The sequence below is a fragment of the Lissotriton helveticus genome, chromosome 11 (genome assembly GCF_964261635.1).
Source record: "Lissotriton helveticus chromosome 11, aLisHel1.1, whole genome shotgun sequence".
NCBI classification, from domain to species: domain Eukaryota; kingdom Metazoa; phylum Chordata; class Amphibia; order Caudata; family Salamandridae; genus Lissotriton; species Lissotriton helveticus.
This window is the reverse complement of record NC_136072.1, coordinates 354,538,923-354,563,064: the sequence shown is the minus strand read 5'-3', so window position 1 is coordinate 354,563,064 and position 24,142 is coordinate 354,538,923. Positions and strand designations below refer to the sequence as shown.

Sequence of the window (24,142 nt, the reverse complement as noted above, 5' to 3'; positions counted from 1 at the left end):
ACCACAAACAACCACCACAAACAACCACCACAAACAACCACCACAAACAACCAACCACAACAAACAACCACCACAAACAACCAACCACAACAAACAACCAACCACAACAAACAACCACCACAACAAACAACCACCACAACAAACAACCACCACCACAAACCACCACCACAAACCACCACCACAAACCACCACCACAAACCACCACCACAAACAACCACCACAAACCACCACCACCACAACCAACCACCACAACAAACAACCACCACAACAAACAACCACCACAAACAACCACCACAAACAACCACCACAAACAACCAACCACAACAAACAACCACCACAAACAACCAACCACAACAAACAACCAACCACAACAAACAACCACCACAACAAACAACCACCACCACAAACCACCACCACAAACCACCACCACAAACCACCACCACAAACCACCACCACAAACAACCACCACAAACAACCACCACCACCACAACCAACCACCACAACCAACCACCACAACAAACAACCACCACAACAAACAACCACCACAACAAACAACCACCACCACAAACCAACCAACCAACCACCACAAACCAACCACCACAAACCAACCACCACCACCTCAACAAACCAACCAACCAACCACCACCACCACCACCACAACAAACCAACCAACCATCACCACCACAACAAACCAACCACCACCTCCACCACCACCACAAACCACCACCACCACAACAAACCACCACCACCACAACAAACCACCACAAACCACCACCACAAACCACCACCACCACAAACCACCACCAACCACCACCACCACAACAAACCAACCACCACCACCACCACCACAACAAACCAACCACCACCACCACAACAAACCAACCACCACCACCACAAACCAACCACCACCACCACAACAAACCAACCACCACCACCACAACAAACCAACCACCACCACCACAACAAACCAACCACCACAACAAACCAACCACCACCACCACCACAACAAACCAACCAACCAACCACCACCACAAACCAACCACCACAACAAACCAACCAACCAACCACCACCACCACAAACCAACCACCACCACAAACCAACCACCACAACAAACCAACCAACCACCACCACCACCCCCACAAACCACCACCACAACCCCCACAAATCACCACCACCACCACCACAACAAACCACCACCACCACCACCACAACAAACCACCACCACAACAAACCACCACCACAACAACAAACAACCACCATCACAACAAACAACCACCACCACCACCACCACAAACCACCACCACCACAACCAACCACCAACACCACCACCACCACCACAAACCAACCAACCACCACAACAAACCAACCAACCAACCACAACAAACCAACCAACCACCACACAAACCAACCAACCATCACACAAACCAACCACCACCACAACAAACCACCACAACAAACCACCACAACAAACCACCACCACAACAAACCACCACCACAACAAACCACCACCACAACAAACCACCACCACCACCACAAACCACCACAACAAACTACTACCACACCCCACCACCACAACAAACCACCACCACCACAAACCACCATAACAAACCACCACAACAAACTACTACCACAAACCACAACAAACCACCACCACCACCACAAACCACCACCACCACCACCACCACCACCATCCAACCACCACCACAACAAACCAACCACCACCACAACAAACCACCACCACCACCACCACCACCACAAACCACCACCATCACAAACCACCAACCACCACAACAAACCACCAACCACCACAACAAACCACCAACCACCACAACAAACCACCAACCACCACAACAAACCACCAACCACCACAACAAACCACCAACCACCACCACAACAAACAAACCAGCCCCACCAAAAAAACCAACCACCACCACAAACCAACCAACCACCACAACAAACCAACCAACCACCACCACCACCACAAACCACCACAACAAACCACCACCACAACAAACCACCACCACAACAAACCACCACCAACAAACCACCACCACAACAAACCACCACCACCATAACAAACCACCACAACAAACTACTACCACACCCCACCACCACAACAAACCACCACCACCAACAAACCACTACCACAAACCAACCACCACCACAAACCAACCACCACCACAAACCAACCACCACCACCACAAACCAACCACCACCACCACCACAAACCAACCACCACCACCACAAACCAACCACCACCACCACCACAACAAACCAACCACCACCACCACCACCACCACCACCACAAACCAACCACCACCACCACCACAACAAACCAGTCACCACCACCACAACAAACCAACCACCACCACCACCACAACAAACCAACCACCACCACCACCACCACCACAAACCACCAACCACCACAAACCACCAACCACCACAACAAACAACCACCACAACAAACCACCCACCACCACCACAACAAACCAACCACCACCACCACAACAAACCAACCACCACCACAACAAACCAACCATCACCACAACAAACCAACCACCAAAACAACAAAACAACCAACCGACCACCACCACAAACCAACCAACCACCACCACAACAAACCAACCACCAAAACAACAAAACAACCAACCAACCGACCACCACCACAAACCAACCAACCGACCACCACCACAAACCAACCAACCAACCACCACCACAAACCAACCAACCACAAACCACCACCACCACAACAAACCACCACCACCACCACCACAACCACAACAAACCACCACTACAACAAACCACCACCACCACAACAAACCACCACCACAACAAACCACCACCACCACAACAAACCACCACCACCACCATCACAACAAACCACCACCACCACCACAACAAACCACCACCACAACAAACCACCACCACACCACAAACCACCACCACACCACAAACCACCACTACACCACAAACCACCACCACCACCACACCACAAACCACCCCACCACACCACAAACCACCTCCACACCACAAACCACCTCCATCACAAACCACCTCCATCACAAACCACCTCCACCACAAACCACCTCCACCACAAACCACCCCCACCACAAACCACCCCCACCACAAACCACCACCACCACAACAAACCACCACCACAAACCACCACCACCACAACAAACCACCACAAACTACCACCACAAACCACCACCACAAACCACCACCACAAACCAGCACAACAAACCAGCACAACCAACCACCACCACATCAAACCAACCACCACCACATCAAACCAACCACCACAACCACAACAAACCAACCACCACCACCACCACAACAAACCAACCACCACCACCACCACAACAAACCAACCACCACCACCACCACAAACCAACCACCACCACCACCACAACAAACCAACCGCCACCACCACCACCACCACAACAAACCAACCGCCACCACAACAACAAACCAACCGCCACCACCACCACCACCACAACAAACCCACCACCACAACAAACCAACCACCACCACCACCATCACCACCACAACAAACCAACCACCACCACCACCATCACAACAAACCAACCACCACCACCACAACAAACCAACCACAACAAACCAACCACCACCACAACAAACCCACCACCACAACAAACCCACCACCACAACAAACCAACAACAACAAACCACCCACCACCACCACCACAACAAACCAACCGCCACCACCACCACAACAAACCAACCGCCACCACCACCACAACAAACCAACCACCACCACCACAACAAACCAACCACCACCACCACCACCACAACAAACCAACCACCCACCAACACCACCACCACAACAAACCACCCACCACAATAAACCAACCACCATAACAAACCAACCACCCACCACCACCACCACAACACACCAACCACCATCACCACAAACCACCACCACCACAACAACAAACCACCACATCAAACAACCACCGCAAAAACCACCACCACCACCACAAACCACCTCCACCACAAACCATCTCACCACAAACCACCTCCACCACAAACCACCTCCACCACAAACCACCTCCACACCACAAACCACCTCCACCACAAACCACCTCCGCACCACAAACCACCTCCACACCACAAACCACCTCCACACCACAAACCACCACCACCACAACAACAAACCAACCACCACCACCACCACAAACCAACCACCACCACCACAACAAACCAACCACCACCACCACAACAAACCAACCACCACCAACCAACCACCACCACCACAACAAACCAACCACCACCACCACCACCACCACAACAAACCAACCACCCACCATTACCACCACAACAAACCAACCACCACCACCACAAACCAACCACCATAACAAACCAACCACCCACCACCACCACCACAAACCAACCACCACCACCACCACAACAAACCAGTCACCACCACCACAACAAACCAACCACCACCACCACCACAACAAACCAACCACCACCACCACCACCACCACAAACCACCAACCACCACAAACCACCAACCACCACAACAAACAACCACCACAACAAACCACCCACCACCACCACAACAAACCAACCACCACCACCACAACAAACCAACCACCACCACAACAAACCAACCATCACCACAACAAACCAACCACCAAAACAACAAAACAACCAACCGACCACCACCACAAACCAACCAACCACCACCACAACAAACCAACCACCAAAACAACAAAACAACCAACCAACCGACCACCACCACAAACCAACCAACCGACCACCACCACAAACCAACCAACCAACCACCACCACAAACCAACCAACCACAAACCACCACCACCACAACAAACCACCACCACCACCACCACAACCACAACAAACCACCACTACAACAAACCACCACCACCACAACAAACCACCACCACAACAAACCACCACCACCACAACAAACCACCACCACCACCATCACAACAAACCACCACCACCACCACAACAAACCACCACCACAACAAACCACCACCACACCACAAACCACCACCACACCACAAACCACCACTACACCACAAACCACCACCACCACCACACCACAAACCACCCCACCACACCACAAACCACCTCCACACCACAAACCACCTCCATCACAAACCACCTCCATCACAAACCACCTCCACCACAAACCACCTCCACCACAAACCACCCCCACCACAAACCACCCCCACCACAAACCACCACCACCACAACAAACCACCACCACAAACCACCACCACCACAACAAACCACCACAAACTACCACCACAAACCACCACCACAAACCACCACCACAAACCAGCACAACAAACCAGCACAACCAACCACCACCACATCAAACCAACCACCACCACATCAAACCAACCACCACAACCACAACAAACCAACCACCACCACCACCACAACAAACCAACCACCACCACCACCACAACAAACCAACCACCACCACCACCACAAACCAACCACCACCACCACCACAACAAACCAACCGCCACCACCACCACCACCACAACAAACCAACCGCCACCACAACAACAAACCAACCGCCACCACCACCACCACCACAACAAACCCACCACCACAACAAACCAACCACCACCACCACCATCACCACCACAACAAACCAACCACCACCACCACCATCACAACAAACCAACCACCACCACCACAACAAACCAACCACAACAAACCAACCACCACCACAACAAACCCACCACCACAACAAACCCACCACCACAACAAACCAACAACAACAAACCACCCACCACCACCACCACAACAAACCAACCGCCACCACCACCACAACAAACCAACCGCCACCACCACCACAACAAACCAACCACCACCACCACAACAAACCAACCACCACCACCACCACCACAACAAACCAACCACCCACCAACACCACCACCACAACAAACCACCCACCACAATAAACCAACCACCATAACAAACCAACCACCCACCACCACCACCACAACACACCAACCACCATCACCACAAACCACCACCACCACAACAACAAACCACCACATCAAACAACCACCGCAAAAACCACCACCACCACCACAAACCACCTCCACCACAAACCATCTCACCACAAACCACCTCCACCACAAACCACCTCCACCACAAACCACCTCCACACCACAAACCACCTCCACCACAAACCACCTCCGCACCACAAACCACCTCCACACCACAAACCACCTCCACACCACAAACCACCACCACCACAACAACAAACCAACCACCACCACCACCACAAACCAACCACCACCACCACAACAAACCAACCACCACCACCACAACAAACCAACCACCACCAACCAACCACCACCACCACAACAAACCAACCACCACCACCACCACCACCACCACAACAAACCAACCACCCACCATTACCACCACAACAAACCAACCACCACCACCACAAACCAACCACCATAACAAACCAACCACCCACCACCACCACCACAACACACCAACCACCATCGCCACAAACCACCACCACAACAACAAACCACCACATCAAACAACCACCGCAAAAACCACCACCACCACCACAAACCACCTCCACCACAAACCATCTCACCACAAACCACCTCCACCGCAAACCACCTCCACCACAAACCACCTCCACCACAAACCACCTCCACCACAAACCACCTCCACACCACAAACCACCTCCACACCACAAACCACCTCCACACCACAAACCACCTCCACACCACAAACCACCTCCACCACAAACCTCCACACCACAAACCACCTCCACACCACAAACCACCTCCACACCACAAACCACCACCACCACAACAAACCAACCACCACCACCACCACCACAAACCAACCACCACCACCACAACAAACCAACCACAAACCACCACCACAAACCAACCACCACAACCAACCACCACAAACTACCACCACAAACAACTACCACCACAAACAACCACCACAACAAACAACCACCACAACAAACAACCACCACAACAAACAACCACCACAACAAACAACCACCACAACAAACAACCACCACCACAAACCACCACAACAAACCAACCAACCACCACCACCTCAACAAACCAACCAACCAACCAACCAACCAACCAACCAACCACCACCACCACCTCAACAAACCAACCAACACCACCACCACCACAACAAACCAACCAACCATCACCACCACAACAAACAACCACCACAACAAACCACCCACCACCACCACAACAAACCAACCACCACCACCACAACAAACCAACCACCACCACAACAAACCAACCATCACCACAACAAACCAACCACCAAAACAACAAAACAACCAACCGACCACCACCACAAACCAACCAACCACCACCACAACAAACCAACCACCAAAACAACAAAACAACCAACCAACCGACCACCACCACAAACCAACCAACCGACCACCACCACAAACCAACCAACCACCACCACCACAAACCAACCAACCACAAACCACCACCACAACAAACCACCACCACCACAACAAACCACCACTACAACAAACCACCACCACCACAACAAACCACCACCACCACAACAAACCACCATCACAACAAACCACCACCACCACCATCACAACAAACCACCACCACCACCATCACAACAAACCACCACCACCACCATCACAACAAACCACCACCACCACAAACCACCACCACACCACAAACCACCACCACACCACAAACCACCACCACCACCACACCACAAACCACCCCACCACACCACAAACCACCTCCACACCACAAACCACCTCCATCACAAACCACCTCCACCACAAACCACCTCCACCACAAACCACCCCCACCACAAACCACCACCACCACAACAAACCACCACCACAAACCACCACCACCACAACAAACCACCACAAACCACCACCACAAACCACCACCACAAACCACCACCACAAACCAGCACAACAAACCAGCACAACAAACCAGCACAACCAACCACCACCACATCAAACCAACCACCACCACATCGAACCAACCACCACCACATCAAACCAACCACCACCACATCAAACCAACCACCACCACAACAAACCAACCACCACAACCACAACAAACCAACCACCACCACCACAAACCAACCACCACCACCACCACCACAAACCAACCACCACCACCACCACAACAAACTAACCGCCACCACAACAACAAACCAACCGCCACCACCACCACCACCACAACAAACCAACCACCACAACAAACCAACCACCACCACCACCATCACCACCACAACAAACCAACCACCACCACCACCATCACAACAAACCAACCACCACCACCACAACAAACCAACCACAACAAACCAACCACCACCACAACAAACCCACCACCACAACAAACCCACCACCACAACAAACCAACAACAACAAACCACCCACCACCACCACCACAACAAACCAACCGCCACCACCACCACAACAAACCAACCGCCACCACCACCACAACAAACCAACCACCACCACCACAACAAACCAACCACCACCACCACCACCACAACAAACCAACCACCCACCAACACCACCACCACAGCAAACCACCCACCACCACCACAATAAACCAACCACCATAACAAACCAACCACCCACCACCACCACCACAACACACCAACCACCATCACCACAAACCACCACCACCACAACAAACCACCACATCAAACAACCACCGCAAAAACCACCACCACCACAAACCACCTCCACCACAAACCATCTCACCACAAACCACCTCCACCACAAACCACCTCCACCACAAACCACCTCCACCACAAACCACCTCCACCACAAACCACCTCCACACCACAAACCCACCTCCACCACAAACCACCTCCGCACCACAAACCACCTCCACACCACAAACCACCTCCACACCACAAACCACCACCACCACAACAACAAACCAACCACCACCACCACCACAAACCAACCACCACCACCACAACAAACCAACCACCACCACCACAACAAACCAACCACCACCAACCAACCACCACCACCACCACAACAAACCAACCACCACCACCACCACCACCACAACAAACCAACCACCCACCATTACCACCACAACAAACCAACCACCACCACCACCACAATAAACCAACCACCATAACAAACCAACCACCCACCACCACAACACACCAACCACCATCGCCACAAACCACCACCACCACAACAACAAACCACCACATCAAACAACCACCGCAAAAACCACCACCACCACCACAAACCACCTCCACCACAAACCATCTCACCACAAACCACCTCCACCACAAACCACCTCCACCACAAACCACCTCCACCACAAACCACCTCCACCACAAACCACCTCCACCACAAACCACCTCCACACCACAAACCACCTCCACACCACAAACCACCTCCACACCACAAACCACCACCACCACAACAAACCAACCACCACCACCACCACAAACCAACCACCACCACCACAACAAACCAACCACAAACCACCACCACAAACCAACCACCACAACCAACCACCACAAACTACCACCACAAACAACTACCACCACAAACAACCACCACCACAAACAACCACCACAACAAACAACCACCACAACAAACAACCACCACAACAAACAACCACCACAACAAACAACCACCACCACAACCACCACAACAAACCAACCAACCACCACCACCTCAACAAACCAACCAACCACCACCACCTCAACAAACCAACCAACCAACACCACCACCACCACAACAAACCAACCAACCATCACCACCACAACAAACCAACCACCACCTCCACCACCACAACAAACCAACCACCACCACCAACCACCACCATAAACCACCACCACCACAAACCACCACCAACCACCACAACAAACCACCACCACCACAACAAACCAACACCACCACAACAAACCAACCACCACCACCACCACCACAACAAACCAACCAACCAACCACCACCACCACAAACCAACCACCACAACAAACCAACCAACCACCACCACCACCACCCCCACAAACCACCACCACCACCCCCACAACCACCACCCACCCCCACAGACCACCACCCCCACAGACCACCACCACCACCACCACCACAACAAACCACCACCACAACAAACCACCACCACAACAAACCACCACCACAACAAACCACCACCACAACAAACCACCACCACAACAAACAACCACCACCACAACAAACAACCACCACCACAACAAACAACCACCACCACCACAAACCACCACCACAAACCACCACCACAAACCACCACCACAAACCACCACCACCACAAACCACCAACACCACCACCACCACCACAAACCAACCAACCACCACAACCAAACCAACCAACCAACCACAACAAACCAACCAACCACCACACAAACCAACCAACCACCACACAAACCAACCAACCACCACACAAACCAACCACCACCACAACAAACCAACCAACCACCACACAAACCAACCACCACCACAACAAACCACCACAACAAACCACCACAACAAACCACCACAAACCACCACCACAACAAACCACCACCACCACAAACCACCACCACCACAACCACCACCACCACAACAAACTACTACCACACCCCACCACCACAACAACCGCTACCACAAACCACCACCACCACCACAAACCACCACCACCAACAAACCACCAAAACAAACCATCACCACCACAAACCACCACCACCACAAACCAACCACCACCACAACAAACCAACCACCACCACCACCACAAACCACCACCACCACAAACCACCAACCACCACAACAAACCACCAACCACCACAACAAACCACCAACCACCACCACAACAAACCAACCAACCACCACAACAAACCAAACCAACCAACAAACCACCACCACCACCACCACCACAAACCGCCACAACAAACCACCACCACCACAAACCACCACAACAAACCACCACCACAACAAACCACCACCACCATAACAAACCACCACCACAACAAACCACCACCACCATAACAAACCACCACAACAAACTACTACCACACCCCACCACCACAACAAACCACCACCACCACCAACAAACCACTACCACAAACCACTACCACAAACCAACCACCACAACAAACCAACCACCACCACAACAAACCAACCACCACCACCACAACAAACCAACCACCACCACCACAACAAACCAGCCACCACCACCACAACAAACCACCACCACCACCACAACAACAAACCAACCACCACAAACAAACCAACCACCACCACCACAAACCAACCACCACCACCAACCACCAACCACCACAACAAACTACCAACCACCACACAACAAACCACCAACCACCACCACAACAAACAAACCACCAACCACCACCACAACAAACAAACCACCAACCACCACCACAACAAACCAACCACCATCACCACAACAAACCAACCACCACCACAACAAACCAACCACCAAAACAACAAAACAACCAACCAACCGACCACCACCACAAACCAACCAACCACCACCACCACAAACAACCAACCAAAACAACAAAACAACCAACCAACCGACCACCACCACAAACCAACCAACCACCACCACCACAAACCAACCACCAAAACAACAAAACAACCAACCAACCGACCACCACCACAAACCAACCAACCAACCACCACCACCACAAACCAACCAACCACCACCACCACCACAAACCAACCAACCAACCAACCACAAACCAACCACCACAACAAACCACCACCACAACAAACCATCACTACAACAAACCACCACTACAACAAACCACCACTACAACAAACCACCACTACAACAAACCACCACTACAACAAACCACCACCACCATCACAACAAACCACCACCACCACCATCACAACAAACCACCACCACCACCATCACAACAAACCACCACCACCACCATCACAACAAACCACCCCACCACACCACAAACCACCCCACCACAAACCACCCCACCACACCACAAACCACCCCACCACACCACAAACCACCACCACCATCACAACAAACCACCACCACCACCATCACAACAAACCACCACCACCACCAGCACAACAAACCACCACCACCACCATCACAACAAACCACCCCACCACACCACAAACCACCCCACCACAAACCACCCCACCACCCCACAAACCACCCCACCACACCACAAACCACCCCACCCCACCACAAACCACCCCACCCCACCACACCACAAGCCACCCCCACCACAAACCACCCCCACCACAAACCACCCCCACCACAAACCACCACCACCACAACAAACCACCACCACAAACCACCACCACCACAAACCACCACCACCACAAACCACCACCACCACAAACCACCACCACAAACCACCACCACCACAACAAACCACCACCACAACAAACCAGCACAACCAACCACCACATCAAACCAACCACCACCACAACAAACCAACCACCACCACAACAAACCAACCACCACCACCACAAACCAACCACCACCACAACAAACCAACCACCACCACCACCACAACAAACCAACCACCACCACCACCACAACAAACCAACCACCACTACCACCACCACCACCACCACAACCACAACAAACCAACCACCACCACCACAACAAACCAACCACCACCACAAACCAACCACAACAACAAACCAACCACCACCACAACAAACCAACCACCACCACCACCACCACCACCACAACAAACCAACCACAACAAACCAACCACCACCACAACAAACCCACCACCACAACAAACCCACCACCACAACAAACCAACAACCACAACAAACCAACAACCACAACAAACCAACAACCACAACAAACCAACAACCACAACAAACCACCCACCACCACCACCACAACAAACCAACCACCCACCACCACCACAACAAACCAACCACCCACCAACACCACCACCACCACAACAAACCAACCACCACCACCACCACAATAAACCAACCACCATAACAAACCAACCACCCACCACCACCACCACAACACACCAACCACCATCACCACAAACCACCATCACCACAAACCACCTCCACCACAACCACCACCACCACAAACCACCACCACAAACCACCACAACAAACCACCACAACAAACCACCACATCAAACCACCACATCAAACTACCACCGCAAAAACCACCACCACCACCACAAACCACCTCCACACCACAAACCATCTCACCACAAACCACCTCCACCACAAACCACCTCCACACCACAAACCACCTCCACACCACAAACCACCTCCACACCACAAACCACCTCCACACCACAAACCACCCCCACACCACAAACCACCTCCACACCACAAACCACCTCCACCACAAACCACCTCCACCACAAACCACCCCCACCACAAACCACCCCACCACAAACCACCCCACCACAAACAACCCCCCCCACAACAAACCACCACCACAACAAACCACCACCACCACAAACCACCACCACCACCACAAACCACCACCACCACAAACCACCACCACCACAAACCACCACCACCACAATCCACCACCACCACAACAATCCACCACCACCACAACAATCCACCACCACCACAACAAACCACAACAAACCACAACAAACTAACCACCACCACCACAAACCACCACCACAAACCACCACCACAAACCACCACCACAAACCACCACCACAAACCACCACCACAAACCACCACCACAAACCACCACCACAAACCACCACCACAAACCACCACCACAAACCACCACCACACCACAAACCACCTCCACACCACAAACCACCTCCACACCACAAACCACCTCCACACCACAAACCACCTCCACCACAAACCACCCCCACCACAAACCACCCCCACCACAAACAACCCCCCCACAACAAACCACCACCACCACAAACCACCACCACCACAACAAACCACCACCACCACCACAATCCACCACCACCACAACAATCCACCACCACCACAACAAACCACAACAAACCACAACAAACTAACCACCACCACCACAAACCACCACCACAAACCACCACCACAAACCACCACCACAACCCACCACCACAACAAAATGCCACCACCACCACAACAAAATGACACCACCACCACAACAAACCACCACCACCACCACAACAAACCAACCACCACCACCACCACCACAACAAACCAACCACCACCACCACCACAACAAACCAACCACCACCACCACCACCACAACAAACCAACCACCACCACCACAAACCAACCACCACCACCCACAACAAACCAACCACCACCACCACAAACCAACCACCACCCACAACAAACCAACCACCACCCACAACAAACCAACCACCACCACCGCAAACCAACCACCACCACCGCAAACCAACCACCACCACCGCAAACCACCACCGCAAACCACCACCACCACAAACCAACCACCACCACCACAAACCAACCACCACCCACAACAAACCAACCACCACCCACAACAAACCAACCACCACCACCACCGCAAACCAACCACCACCACCGCAAACCACCACCGCAAACCACCACAAACCAACCACCACCACCACAAACCAACCACCACCACCACAAACCACAACCACCACCACAAACCACAACCACCACCACAAACCACAACCACCACAACAAACCACCACAACAAACCACCACCAAAACCACCATAAACCACCACCACAAACCACCACCACAAACCACCACCACAAACCACCACCACAAACCACCACCACAAACCACCACCACAAACCACCACCACCACAAACCACCACCACCACAAACCATCACCACCACAAACCACCACCACAAACCACCACCACCACAACAAACCACCACCACAACCACCACAACAACAAACCACCACCACCAAAACCACCATAACAACAAACAACCACCATAACAACAAACCCCCACCACCCCCACAAACCACCACCGCCACCATTACAGACATCTGACCAACCAAATGGATCCAGCTCGTCACACAGGTCACCACCTCCATCATGAGTTTGGTCCACTCAGGGGCCCAAACCGACCCAGGCCCTCATCAAATCCTCTACCTAAGCGAAGGCAGAATTAGACACATATTCACCTCCTTGTTCAACACCTCAATTGCCATGGCCACCTTACAGAGGACGGGAAATATGCAGAAGTCAACACCATACTAAATAAATCATTGGCCGAATTCAGCAAACTCAACAACTACTGACCGATAGCCCTGCTCCAGATCCCGGCCAAAGTATTTGAAAAAGCCATCAACCATCACCCCTCACATCTGGAACAGAACCTCCTACTCTACTACTCGCAATCTGAATTCTGCAGCAGCCACAGCAGCTAGACAGCTCTCATCGCAGCTACATATGACATCCAAGCCCTACTTGAGCGAGGAGAGACTGAGACTCATCCTCCAAGACCTCTGCAGCCTTCGATATGGTCACCTACCACATACATCACAAGACTGCACAACATACACATCCAAGGAACCGCTCTCAGATGGATTGCCCTTTTGCTTACCGTGAGGACACAAAAAGCCTGCTTTCCCTCCTTCACCTCCGAACCCAAGGAAATCATCTGTGGAATACCCAAATGATCCTCGCTCAGCCCCAGCCTCTTCAACACTTATAGGACACCTCTAGCCAGATACATCAACAACCCACAGAATCATCACCTATGCTGACAACTCATCCTCTCCCTTTCTTAAAGATACCACCAAGATAAAGTTCCACAACTGCATAACAGATGTCACCAACTGGATAAAGGAACCCTGCCTGCAGCTCAACTCTGATAAGACCGAGGTACTGATTTTCGGAATCAAAAGCTTCCCATGGGACGCATCCTGGTGGCCCTCAGAACTAAGACCTACTCCTACCCTCACTGACCACACTAGGAACCTAAGCATCATTCTGGACAAGCTAACCATGACTACACAGGTCAAGTCAGTCTCCTCCTCCTGCTTCTTTATCCTATGCAGGCTTCGTAAGATATTCAAACGGCTACCCCATAGCTCAAGACACACCTTCACCCAGGACCTCATCTCCAGCTGACTGGACTAGGGCAATGCTCTCTACGTAGGGAGCGCAGCTCACCTCCATTGACTACTACAGATCATACAGAATGCTGTAGCCAGACTCGCCCTGGATCTCCCTAGACAAACCTACATCACCCCCTAACTCTGGGCACTCCACAGGATCCCTGTATAGAAATGATGCCAGTTCAACCTCCTGATTCATGCATGTATGGCCATGCACCACTGTGGATCCGCATACTTGAAACACCGCCTGAGCTTCCCTAAACCCACCAGGCAGCACTTCCAATCTGTGTCGCTTTCTCTAACCATCACCACAGCACTGCATTCAACATAGCAGATGCAGAGATCACTCATTCTCCTACCTAGCAGCAAAGACATGGAACGAGCAACCCTTTCATCTATGGACATCTCCATCTCTTTTAGAGTTACGAAAGTCCCTGAAGACCAGGTTATTTGGCTAATAAGCTGGAGCCTGCGAGTGCCTGGATACCCTCACAGTTACAAAGCACTCTATAAATATACTGATTGATTTGCTTTCCAAACATGGAATAGAATATTCACGATGCAGACCAGCAGCTGTGGTACAGAGCACAGACAATCCAACGGGCTATTCAATAAGACAATTGTAAACAAATAACAGACAACAGAGTGTGTACAGCAAGAGAACGTATCTTATTTCTTTTCAATAACCGTTAACAATTTTACAACTTGCTGTAATTAATATTGGATATCTGTCAAAATGTGGAATACCTTGAAACTATTCGGACCTGTCTCTTGCTCTTCTCCCGTCATTAATCACTTTCAGTTTGTAAGAGATGAGTGACTAAGATCACATCACTAGCTCCATCTGCTCAGACACAGCTAAACAAGAATTGACAAAGTCAATAGGTCTCACTTATGAGAGTTACTGGCTTTAGGGCAATGTTTTGTTAGAATGCTGCACAGCTGCACGGATGCTTTGTAGTGTGGCTACAACGAATATTAAAAAAGTGCTACAGTGCAGCCAGGACTAACTTTTTTTTTAAGGTGTATTAGCACTGGATGCATCATAATCCATTTTTAGTGAAAATACATTTGGAAGCAGATAACATCTTTTGTCACAATAAACACCCATTTTAAAGGAGACATGGCTTATTTGAAGTGCGCGTGGCATAGTAAAACAGCAACAAATTGCAAGAGGTTCAAAAAGGACAACAGCGAAGAAGACAAAATATAGGTAGTGCTTATATTACAGCTCTAGCAGCGGAAGGACAGCAAGCAATCAAGCCAAAGAAATCAGTACTTGGTCCATGCTCCAGCCGAAGAGGAAGTGAAGCCACCACATGCTGACCAATTAGATGGCAGCAAATAAAAGTGCCAATGAAGCCAACAAACGCTAAGCAATGGACAGGCTGTGAGACCATTGTTGTATACAATCTCTCACAAGCAAGAGTGCATGCAGCGTTTGCGCTGTCGCAGCCAAGACCTAAAAAGGCTGCTTTGGAGGCCAGCATCACTCTGGTCATGCTTTTTTATCAGCCTCCTGCTGAAGGCACACTACTTCCATTTTGGCCACAATGCCATTCCAGTCAGACTGTAAGATAAGTTGAAGCGTACTACTTTGTTCAGCTCCAAACGCTCTGCTCCTTTCTTTTTAAGACTATGAATCAGATGCAGAGGCATTCAGAGATAATATAGATATCAGATGGGTGCCCTGCCAAAATTCGAACATTTAGAGGATTTCCCAGCCCCCAGAGGCTAAACAGAGGGTCCTCTCAAGAGGAATATCCATCTACATTAAACAGAAGCAAGGGGCACCTTGTACTTTGTGTGTGCTGCAGAACTTTCACTGTAGGTTCAGACTTTATGCAAACAGAGACTGCAGTAGACCAGCATTTTCCCCTTTAGCCCTTTGGCCGACGCGAGCACTACCTTCGAGGTCCTGCGCACGACTGTTGGCTGGCGCAGCCCCGCCCACCCATTAGAACGCCCACACCGCTGCGGAGTGTCCGCCGCGGTAAACGGGTTAATCAGGGATAAGGTCCTACAGTCTTTTTGCACATCTACATGAGACTGTCATACCTGGTCATCAAAAAGTTAGGTATTCTGAAAAACTACTAAGATGTTAGACAGCATGCTGACAAAAGCTTCTTCTGCCTCACGGTAATGCATACAAAGGAGGCAAGCAAATTTGACACCTTTATCCATCTAGATTGTTCTAACAATTGTACATAAAATATTGCAAGGGCTAAACCATATAAGGTTACAGTACCTCTGCTAAATCTTCAAGACTACGACCAAGAGAGCAGCAATTCATTTTTGCCTATCAAAGTATGCAATCAAAGGCAGTTGACCTAGAATTAAATTTGCGATTGCTTGAAACAAAATTATTTTCTTATGAAGGAATGTTAGGTCAAAAATGTCCCTTCCTTGGTATACAGGCTTCTTTCTCTGCCCTGAGTGGCCAAATGCCACTGTTGAGTTTTGGCATCCCACACTACCTTCCTTACCTGAAAGGCCTGCAACTGCTCACCCTGCCTAACCAGAGTGTATGTACATACTGGGTTGTACTTGGCCCATAGTGCGAAGCTATAATAGGAAGGGCCCCAGGACACCACTGGCCAACTTTCTCAACAACCACAGTTGGGGGTCTAATCTGCATGCTTTGTGGACAACCAGACATGGGCTAAAATAGAGGCAATGAAGTTTATCACACACTCCAATTAGAATAGGGTTTCTAGTTCCTTATTTTCATACCCAAATCAGTGAATTCTCTTAAACTAGCTTCTTAGTCATTGAAATATCAGACCTTAACCAGAAGCTTTGCAGTCACGACTAGGGATGATATAAGCATTGCTTTTGTAATTTATGACTCACTGCTATCCTTTTGATGCATCTACACTAGAATCTAAAACACATTTTTGGATAGGGACATTTTCTTAAAATACATTTTGAAATATAAAATGTCTTTAGAAGCGCCAAAAGATGAGAATAAGATATTGTTGGCAAAAGGAAAATAAGATAATCCAAAAACTATAATAAGTGCAATACACTGTTCAGATAAAGACTTTCAAATTAATGTGCACATTCACAGAGCAACAATAAAATGTTTATTCTGCTATTCAAGGCATGCTTCAGGGTACTTGAGCAATATTTATGTGGGTAACTCCCAAACTTCAATCACCAACACTAGACTTTTACAAACTCCCAACAATGCACAAAAATAAATGAGAAACAGAAAGACCAAAAACTACAATCTGTATTCCAGATACTGACCCTTGGCCAATTTTTTCATATCTTGTGTACTTCTTCTTTGGGTCTCCTATGCTAACAATGGTTCCTATAGAAAGGTAAAATAACACTGGTAAGGTCAGCAAGAAAATCTGAGGAGAAAGCAAGAACAGCAAAACATTTACACAGTAACTGTCGACGTCTCTACTGTTGTAACTATTTGTCTTTACCTACTAGGGCTTTATGTAGGCAACACCATAAACAAGCATTTGCAATGCAATAGGTCTCGCATTAGGAAAGTTTGAGCTATTGGTCTTGTAAATGACAATTTATTTGTGTTGGTTTTGAAAATAGGGAAAATAATAGCTTTGTCATTTACAATGCCAATAGTTTGAACTTTCGCAAATGTGACACCAAAAGCATTTGTAATGCAATATGTGTTGTATTTACGTGACTTAGATGTATTGATATTACAAATAACAATTGCTTTTAATTTTTTAAAATAAATAATACTTAAATAAAAGCTATTGTAATTTATAATGGCAATAGCTTAAACTTTTGTAAATAACTTATGTTAAGATTATGCTCAGTGTATTTTATTGTGATGAAAATACAAGAAGAGAAGTAAAATATTAAAATCTTTTTGTGACATTTGTAATAAAGCTTGAAATATTGAGAGAACATATTTGAACCAGTTGTTGTTACATGGTTGCACAGAGTGAGTGAGGGCGACAGAGTGAGGGCGACAGAGTGAGGGCGACAGAGTGAGGGCGACAGAGTGAGGGCGACAGAGTGAGGGCGACAGAGTGAGGGCGACAGAGTGAGGGCGACAGAGTGAGGGCGACAGAGTGAGGGCGACAGAGTGAGGGCGACAGAGTGAGGGCGACAGAGTGAGGGCGACAGAGTGAGGGCGACAGAGTGAGGGCGACAGAGTGAGGGCGACAGAGTGAGGGCGACAGAGTGAGGGCGACAGAGTGAGGGCGACAGAGTGAGGGCGACAGAGTGAGGGCGACAGAGTGAGGGCGACAGAGTGAGGGCGACAGAGTGAGGGCGACAGAGTGAGGGCGACAGAGTGAGGGCGACAGAGTGAGGGCGACAGAGTGAGGGCGACAGAGTGAGGGCGACAGAGTGAGGGCGACAGAGTGAGGGCGACAGAGTGAGGGCGACAGAGTGAGGGCGACAGAGTGAGGGCGACAGAGTGAGGGTTCTTTAAAAATGTCTGCAGCATGTTTTAAAACACCCTTTAGCATTGGCAGAGTCTTGACAGTCTTTTCAGAGGTGGAAAAGGTATCAAACAGGAAGTCCACTTCAATAGGGTCAGCATGCAGCTGGACGTCGTGATTTTAGCTGCCCTCTCAATTAGAGCATTAAATGCCGCAGAATCCCCAGTAGGAGAGGTTTTGACCGTATATACTTGAGTGTCCGGGGCAGTTTGCAGATCCCCCGGGTCTCCAGCATCTGCCCATGAGTCATGGTGATCCTCAGGATCAGTGACGGCAGGGAAGTTGTACTCCTCATCGTCCCCTTCCCCAGCCTCTGCATCTGAGTAAGTGGGTGAGGGTGGAGCAATGTTCGGAGGTCGTGGATTAATTGGTTCAACCAGAACTGGGGAATCCGTAGAAGCCTTTTTCCTCTTCAAAAGGAATTGTGTACGACTCCATAGGCTGTGCCGGCGTGATCTTTCGCTTGTAGAAGGAAAGTTTACCGGCGTTGGCATCGATAAATTGTTCCGACTGCTCTTCCAGTAGGGGTTGTCGATGTTTTGTGCTTACAACGGCCTGCGGAGGCTTCGGCTCCGTGGATACCTTCATGGGCGCGTCGTCGACCGTCCTGGGCGCGAACGCCGTCGGCGCCACTTTCGGCGGCAGCGTGAACTGGATCGGCGCCGTCGACTTTGGCGTTTTGGCAGCGGGCTTCGGGTTGGAAGCATCCTTCGGATCGACCGCGGAAGCCTTGTTTCTGATGCGTTGCAACGAGTCCGACACCTGCTTCGTGAAGGATGCGGACGGTTTCGTCGACCCGACTGGTGTTCTCGGTCCACCTGCATGTGCTGACTCGAGTGTAACAGTACTTTTGGCCTTTTCCGGCTGATGAGCAGGATCGACAGCTGTTGGAGCGCCGTGTCCTCTGTCTGTGTCAACGGCCTTGGGCGCCGACGGTTTCGGGTCGGCGGCCTTGACAATCTGTTTTGGTGCCCCAGTCTTCGGCTCGATGCCCTTGAGCGACTTCGGCTCGACGCCCTTGAGCGACTTCACCGGATCGACAACTTTCTACAGCTTTGGCTGCCCCGACATGTCTGAAGACGAGGAGGCGACCAGAGCGACAGACGTCTTCTGTTTCGATGACGTCTCTATCACTTTCGGTTTTGTCGAGACCGAAGCTTTCACTTTCGGTTTCGATTTGACCAATGGCGGCTCAGTAGAAGTGTCCGTGGGCGAGACCGTGGATCCAGGTGCAAGATCTTGGGTAAGGCCAAGTGGCGATCCCTCGACCGGAGCCTTAGTTATTGTTCGAACGGGGCATAGCTCTTCACCTGAGCTATCTTCCGTGGCCCCATAGGCCTCATTGTCGTCTCCTACCTCGCCGACGTCTTCTGTGTCGAGCATTTCGACGTCCGCATCGTAATTGGAGTCGATCTCGTCCACTGGAGTCGAAATCGGCTCTTGATCTTCCTGCTCGTCTGCGTCATCCCCCTCGAAAATGTTCACCGGGGCAGGGGCCGTCTGCTGGGCCTCCTGGCGCGCCACTCGCCAAACTCGAATCGTCTTCTTGGAGCGAAAACGGGAACAAGCCATACAGTTGGCTTCATCGTGCTCCGGCGACAGGCACTTGTTGCACACCAGGTGGACATCGATGTGGGGATACTTCGAGTTGCACACGGGACATCTCTTGAACGGGCTCCGTTCCATGATGTGTCGTCGAATAAGTCTGGTTGCGTCGACTGGGCCTCGAGCACCGAAGAGCCACGCGACTCCTCTGGATGTCCGACTCGGGAACTAGCCGGAACAGAACTGGGCACCGAACGCAAGACAATACCGACGCTATAGGAGAAGGCCTTCGGGCCTGAAGGAAAGTTTATATCGATTCCGAACCTGAGAGATCAAATATGCATCCGAAACCAATGGCGGAAAAAAACAATCTGGGGATGGAGTTGATGCCCATGCGCACTGTAGTCCAGGGGAGGAGCCACCTATCTCGTGATACTTCGATGACTCTTCCAGGACAACAATGTGCAATCATCCGGACCCAACACTAGGCGGCGATCTATGCTATAGATATGAATTCAGCAGCCCACATGCCTCGAACCTTTACTTCCCAGTAACCAACCTTCCAGAGCCTTAGTGGCACAATCAACAAAGTCAGTCAAGTCCTGAGTCTGAGCTTTTTGGGTATCTCTGAACAACAACCTGTATTGCTCAGTGGTTAGGCCAAACCCATCAATAAGAGCACTCTTCAGGACAGTGTAGTTTTTAGCATCCCCAGGGCTAACAGTGAGGAGCTTCTCTTCCTTTTTCTGAAAAGGAGAGCCACAAGATTGCTGCCCACTGATCTTGGGGAACCTGCTGTACCATGCAGGCTCTCTCCAGAGCAGTCATCCATGTGTGGATGTCATCCCCATCTTTGTAGGGGGGCACAATCTTACTCAGGTTTCTATGATCATAGGACCGGTCTTTATCCTTTGGGATATTGCTGCCACCAGTGGAATCTAATCCACTTAATTTTTGTTCACTTACTAAAGCAAGTTTAGCTTGGGCCAGGGCTGTTTTCTCTTTCTCTATCTGAATTTGGACAGCTCTCATTCTAGCCTCATGCTCTTTTCTCTGAGGGGAAGTCATTCCCCTTTGAGAACGTCTTGAGTCATTAGAGAGGAGAGATTCCCTGGAAGGAGATCTTTCCCTTCTATTACCTGGATTAAGTCTACTATTAGGCCTGGAAAGGTGGAACACCTCTCCATTCCCATGTAAGCTTAGGTTAGCCTGGCTAAGCCTCTTGACTTGAACCTGGCCCTCCCCTCCATCAGCTGACTCATCCTCATCTACCTCCTCAACTTCTGGGGTGATGGTGGTATCATCTAGGGGGGTTACTCCTTCTCCTGTATTAACCGAGAGGCCTGCAGAAGACTTCTCAAGGTCAGCGGTCTCTAGGACATGTATCAGGATTGGGATGGTAGGGTTATGACCCTATTTCAGCCTCCTTGAGGTACACAAGGCAATACATTTTTTGAAGCTGAGTTTTTCATAGCTGGATGGTGCCCTGGGCGGGTCACTTTCCACAGGTAGAGAACTGAATTGTTCACCTGCGCCAGACATGACTAGTGAGGTGTGGGTGTGTGCACCTACCTACACCAAGTGTTTACCTACTTGAACCTTTCTAGGAGTTTTAGTCAGGGTGTGCTAAGCCCTTTGGTCTACAACTACTAAGTTCAGTAGAACTTAAGTATTTAAAGCTTTGTTTATATGTACCTATGGTACTTGATGTGATCTTTCAAATGATATTGTCAAAGATTATAATTGGTAAAACAACAGCAAGCTCAAATCCCAACCGCTGCACACCAATGTGAGAAGTTGGCCTGGTGTATGTTGTTCACTATTCTAGTGAGCACCTTGTACCAGTCCAAACAACCCTTATGGTGATTGGTTGTAAGTCAACCTTATAGACAAGCTATCCTAGTGGTAGCATGGACATAAGCGGTCTTAAGCTTAACTCAAGAGGGCATGTGAAGCCAGCTGTTTTACCGTATGCAATCCCTTTAATACCAAATGAAAGGACACCACACAAGTTATATATTACAAAATATATGTATTACTAGAATAATCCTCTGTACTCTTTATGAGGGCAGAAGCACAAGCATTAAAC

General features: G+C 50.2%; 1 protein-coding gene across 2 annotated transcripts in view; it reads right to left on the bottom strand.

The window, feature by feature from the left end:
* The window catches only part of PAK2 (p21 (RAC1) activated kinase 2), a 728,762-nt gene that overhangs the window by 294,858 nt on the left and 409,762 nt on the right, over window positions 1–24,142 (bottom strand). For both annotated transcript variants that reach the window (XM_078665775.1, XM_078665774.1), the window contains exon 8: window positions 19,331–19,394. In XM_078665775.1, the coding sequence (XP_078521901.1) occupies window positions 19,331–19,394 (64 nt within the window). The remainder of the gene's footprint in view (window positions 1–19,330; window positions 19,395–24,142) is intronic.